The sequence below is a fragment of the Phaethon aethereus genome (genome assembly GCF_964289735.1).
Source record: "Phaethon aethereus genome assembly, chromosome: 13".
NCBI classification, from domain to species: domain Eukaryota; kingdom Metazoa; phylum Chordata; class Aves; order Phaethontiformes; family Phaethontidae; genus Phaethon; species Phaethon aethereus.
In genome coordinates, this window is record NC_138589.1 from 16,761,346 (window position 1) to 16,767,345 (window position 6,000).

The 6,000-nt window shown below is 43.2% G+C and overlaps 1 protein-coding gene across 2 annotated transcripts in view; it reads left to right on the forward strand.

Moving 5' to 3' along the window:
* WWOX (WW domain containing oxidoreductase) overlaps window positions 1-5,732 on the forward strand; it is a gene marked incomplete at both ends in the record, with an annotated part of 530,600 nt that extends 524,868 nt beyond the window's left edge. Inside the window, one exon of one of the 2 annotated variants that reach the window (XM_082005833.1) lies at window positions 5,544-5,732. In XM_082005833.1, coding sequence (XP_081861959.1) covers window positions 5,544-5,732 — 189 coding nt within the window. The remainder of the gene's footprint in view (window positions 1-5,543) is intronic. The other variant, XM_082005832.1, reaches the window with a different exon arrangement.
* Window positions 5,733-6,000: the final 268 nt, after the last annotated feature.

Sequence of the window (6,000 nt, forward strand, 5' to 3'; positions counted from 1 at the left end):
CGAAAAGCAAGCGTCCCTCACAGCTACCGAGTTACCCTGGTAGGAGACGGAGCAAAGTGGCACCTGCTGTTGAGAAGTAGGTCCCTCAGCTACGACCAGCTTCAGCCGTGGCCGATACCACCAAATGGCTCTTAAGGCTGCTCCTAAAAGCACTTCAGATACTGGGGAATCCTGCAGGTTGAATGAGGACGTGACGATTTTAGACTTGCTAGTGTTTTTCTGAAGAGGTCATGGCGCTCTGCGTGGTTCGCAAAGGCTTGGTGGGGAAAACTACCGATTCAGCTCATCCGCTGAAACATTTTCACGTTACCGAGAAAGGAGTAAATATGTTTTGAGAAGACTTTGCAGAACAATCCTGGCTGGGGGTTGCTAGCAAGCCCCAAACGAAAAATGTGTTCGGAGGGCAGCTTTCTTCCAGGGGGTGAGCCAACGCTCGGCTGCTGGGCCGCGGCCTGGAGCGGCGGCTCCCCAGCCCGCCGCAGGCAGCCGGTGGCCGGCTCGGCCGGCTGGCCGGGCGCGAGCCCCAGCAGCCCGTGCCTGCAGCCCGAGTGCCAGCGCCAGGCCGGCAATGAGCCACGGAGCAGAACCTCAGCCCCTGCAGATCCGCGAGGCCTGGGAGAAGGTGACGGGCCTGTGCTGGTTGGCAACGGGTGAAGATGGGGCTGGAGGAACGTGAAATGGCAGCCGTAGCTTTAGGGTTTGGTTTGGGCGATTTGGAACTGATCGTTGTGGAAATAGGCCCCGTATCATTTCGTTTGTTATTCCAAGGAGATTTTCTATTTCTCATCAAATCAGGAACTGACCGCTGCCGGAGCTAGCCGGTGAACTGAAACTCCCTCTCCAGCAGAACGGATTTGAACTCTTCAGGGTGCTTTTCAGAGGCGCGAAGAAGGTACAGGAGGCCTCACTGGTTTCATGATCTGGAGTATGTTCATACTGCCTCACCTTTACACTACTGTGCAATGAGTTATTCCTCTGTAAATGGTATGTTCACGGTGCCGTTGTGTGGATCCGGTGGGTTTGTGTTGGGGATGTGTTGGCTTTGTCTAACAGCCCTGAGATGAGTAACAGGAACAGCCTGAAGAGTTTTAAGAAAGCACTTGCCTTTTTATTTCACTCGAGCTGCTTGCTTCGAATCTGGCCCTTGTCACAAATACTTGTCTCTCTCGTCATTTTGGATTCGCCTCTTTCCACTGGCCATCTTTTAAAAAACATTGTGCTAAACTTAACCTCAAGCTACCAAGATAACTGGCCTTTATCCTTATTTTTTTGTAAGAAAAACTCCTCCTTTTCCAAGAAGCTGATCCCATCTCACAGGCAGGCAACGTTTAATGCTATCTGTATGCCCTTAACAGAGTTCAGAGTGGATCTTACTCGTTTGTAGTGGATAAGTACACAGATACGTTATGGCTTTGTTTCTGTTATTTATATGCTTGATATGCAAACCTGCTTCAGAACAGGAATCTAATTTTAGAAAATCAGCATGCATTTGAAAGTAGACAAATCTGAAAACTGAACATTAACTGTGTAATATGTTTTCTTATCAGGAACATAAATGGTATCTTAAAATACTAACGGATGCATTGCATATATTAATGAGGGTTTTACCGTATACTGTATCTCAAGAATCCCTTTTCTTTTACTGTTAAGATATTCAATATTAATTTGTACTCAGTGCCATCAGTTACAAATTGACAGCTAGCAGTTATGAAATAAATGCCTATGAACTAGTAGCTACTTAGTATTTTCATCTCAACAAAGGATTTTGGAAGGAGGGATAATTCAGATCTTTGAGCCTCAACTATAAATAAACAGCAACTGCTGTATAAATCCCACCCTGCTGCAGTTGAAGATTGTATTACAAAACTGACAAATGATTTGCGGAAGAGAATGATGAACCCTTATTACTAAGACACTCTTCAACTTAATCCAAAACAAGATTCCCGGGTAATTTTACGTACGCTAGAAAGATTGATAGCGTGGTGCTTGCCTAGCAGCTTTCAAATGTTTGACTGGATCGGAAATGGCATTGAGGCATGATTAAAGATTCAGTTGGACTTCTCACAAATTCTTTATCCTGTGTATTCATCATTGCAGCCCGCTGCCTTTGTTGGAGGTTAAAGAAGGCTGACCCCCAGCTCTGGTGATTAGCACCCTGTACAACTGACGGGCATATGGAAAAAAAATGTTTAGGTTGCCCAGCGCTTCTAGCATTGTTTATTGGTTGAAATTGTTGGGAGAGAGAGCGTTAATCACAATAGATCAGGGAGAGTCTGTGACAACTGACAAGCTCATTGTTTAAGACATTTTTTAACGAAGTTGTTAACATTAATTCTTTTATATAGTGCTCTAATCTTCTTCAAATTATGTTCTGACATGGCACAAACCGCTTGGCATTGAAAGTCATTCAACAGTGATTAAAGTGCTCTTTTTATCGGTTTAAGAATGTTTCATCTTGTATCAGCAGTATGGAATTGTTTACTAATTAGATTCCCTAACATCCTCCGCTGTCGTATGCTGATGATATGTGAACAGGAAAGCTGATGAGCAAAAAATTAAAAGTTGTTATTAAACTGTCATAATGCCCAACATATAAAGATGTCTTTCAAAAGACTGTGTTCATGAGGGATAAACAATATTTACTGAGAAACTAAGCAGTTTCTCAGCCTGGCTAGGCATGGCTGGCAGCGCAGGCGTTCTGCAGTTATCTGCAGTGCTGGCTCTTCCCAGCGGTTTGTGGTATCTGAGTCATAGATGGAAAGGAGGAGTTTGTCCCTTGAGGACCTTCCCATTCAGCATGGCATATATGGGGGTCCTAGGCGTCCTGCTTTGGGCAGGAGGTTGGGCTAGAGACCTCCTGACATCCCTCCCAACCCAAAGTGTGATTCTGTGACACTCATTTGCTCTCTGTCCTTGGGCAAGTTGCTTAAGCAGGTCCTCAGATGTCTGAATGCAACTAGCTCACATTCATCGAAGGAAATGAGATGCTTAAACGTCTGTGAGAATCTGAGATTTACCTTCTGTTGTAGTTTTGACGTCTGAAGGAAGGTCCTAGGCTTGATGAATTCATGTTTGTCCATTATTCTGAGATATTAAAGCTTTGCCCTCTGTCAACAAAGGGATAAATATGACTGCATTTCTCTTAAGTAATAAGAAAGGTACTTTTCTTTCAATGACAGAATCATTGAACTTTCTTCTTCCAAAACAGCCAACACTATTGAAACATTTAGAAAGAAGTAAAGATACACACAGCCAAAAAGCAAATGGCACATTGCTTACATCCAGTTCTCAGTGAAACACTGGAGGCATCACAAGATAAAGTGCTTTGGGCTTCCAGCCACATAATCTTTTATCACTTAAAGTAAATATCCTATGCTTGCACAGGGAAAACTGTTCTCTTCTTCTGGAGTTTAGGTTGTGTCGGTGTTGGAGGTATAAAGCACTGCTGTTATACTGTGGGACGTTCTTCTGCCTCCTGAGAATTTTGCTTAAAAGTCGACAATTTTTACTCATTTGGAAAGATAAATTATTGTTTGGTTTGGATTTTAAACTGCTCTGATAAACTTCCATTTTATGAATCAGCTGAATTCCACTAGAGCTAGCCTGAGTTTAGCTTGGCTGCATGGATGCTTTTCGGCAATATCTTAAGGGCTCTCGCTCTGCATTGAGCAATTTAGTTTAGTTTTACCTTTCTAATAGAAGTCCAGTTGAATTGCTTGCAAAAAACTAATAATAATCTTCAGGGGCTTTGAATCATTCTAAACAGCTGAATACAGTGATCATACCTGTGCTGTGAAGCTTTATAGAATACTTCATATGAGCTTAGGAATTTTATTGTTCTCTATTAATATTATTTTTCGTAGAACTTTCTTCATTTCTGCTACTGCCTTTAAGATACTTTATTTTTTTAAAAGAAAGATATTGGTTCAATAAGAGGATAACTATGTATTATACTAACTTTAAAAATATTTTGGTCTGTTGATAAATATATGCCTTTCAAAATACTTAATACAGCCAATTTTGGTTTACCTTGTGATGGGAGATCATCTCTAAGCTGTGGAGTCATCGTTACCAGTTTAATCCCATCTTCTGAGAAAGACGCATGTCTTGCAAACAAATATGCCTTTCTTCGCTGATACAAAATTAAGATGCCTCAGTTAAGGAGAATTGGGGCTTGTTAGGCTGCTCGCTGCCCTTGAGGGATGAGAGTGCCAAGTTCTGGAGGTTGACCCCCTAACAGCACCCTGAGTTTCCTTGGTTGTGACAATGAAAGGCCAGAAAAAAGGAACTGGAGGAAAACCACAAGAGATTGAAGCCTATTCTTTTTCACTGTTAAATTATCCTAATGTGGCAACATTAATTTCTCTTTGTTTACTTTTTCAATCATGCTTGGCAGCCTCTTTATTCTGATTCCTATCAGCTCGTAATTAGTTACCACAGAAAGGACTAAGATGTACATAAATAATTGTAAGATGCCAGATAAACTGTATTGGTTGTAAATTAGTGTTGTGTCTTGCTATGCGCTCTCACCTATTATTTTTAATTATAATTTACAAAGCAAACTAGCTTCTTGCCCTCTTTACAGCTATTCTGGCACTGCACTTTCAATCCGTGCCAAGGAGTAGCCTATCACTGGTACAGGGGTGCTTGTCCCAACCCTGTGGCCTCAGCCTCCAGGTTTCTGTTAGAGAAATTCAGAGAAACACATTCTTCCTGTCTGAACATAAGTTTACTTAGTATGAAAAAAAAAGAAGAAGGAAAAGAAAAAAAAGAAGGAAAAAAATATAAAAAGACCCCCCTGATCCAGAAAAGCCTCTAATCTACCTGCTCCATTTCTTGAATTATAAGACATGAGAAGTGGTTGTTACAGCACAGAAACCCCCTGGAAAGCCTCGCGTCTCTGCACGGTCAGAACCCCCGTCTGCCTGGAGCAGGTAAACGTTCTCACAGGGCAGCGGTGACAATGGCCACGGTGACACTGTTGATCGAAGATATATGGGCAGGTTTGGCACCGATCCCGATTGCACTTTACATGATAGGTCTTAATTGGAGTGCCCAGCTTAATTTTGTAGCAGAGGTTTAAAAACCCAAACAAACAAGATACTTATATGGGTCAGCCCGCGCCGCTGGCCGGGATGAGGAGGGGGTTGCCCAAGCCGTGCTGTAAGCGTTTGCTGCGTGGCAAGGGGAAACCAGTAAGTTTGGAGGTGCTGCTCTTAAACCTGGCTCCACCGTTCCGGCAAAGACCGGGGCCGGGGTTCAGGAGTGTCTTTTTTCTTTTCTTTTGCTCTAAGAGGAAAAGAAAAAAAAAAAAAAAAAATCCTCACTAAGGCCTTTTGTAAATAAGGGTCCGGCAGGCAGGCAGCACCTTCAGCAGGGTTTCAACCTTGTTCCCAGGCAGGTTACCCTCTCAGCTGCAATGCTTTTCACTGACGCGTTCATAAGATGTGCAGCCTCAAAGGACCACAGTCAAGATTACAATGATAAAATATCTATATATATTTATATAGTTGTTTTTTTTGTTTGTTTGTTTTTAATTCCAGCAACAAGGAGCTGCCACAACTGTCTACTGTGCCACGGCTGCGGAGCTGGAGGGCCTGGGAGGGATGTACTTCAACAACTGCTGCCGCTGCCTGCCATCGCAGGAGGCGCAGGGCGAAGCGGTGGCCGCAGCCCTGTGGGAGCTGAGCGAGAGGCTGATCCAAGAACGAATTGGCAGGCAGTCCAAATAGCAGGGAGCTCCTGGAAGGATCAAAACACACCGAGTGTGTGCACGCTCGAAAACTGCCAACACTGGAACCTGTCCAATCTTATCATCTAGAGGGTTTCCATATACCTCAGATACAGATTAACCAGTGTTAAATGAAATAATAGCAGTCACAACATAGTGAAAAATGTTAAGTACTAATGGGAAATGGGGAATACTGCGGGTTAAAGGGACAATGCAGCTTCCTGGGGCTTAGTTAGTCTTGGTTCTCTTTCTTTTGATTATAGCCTGTT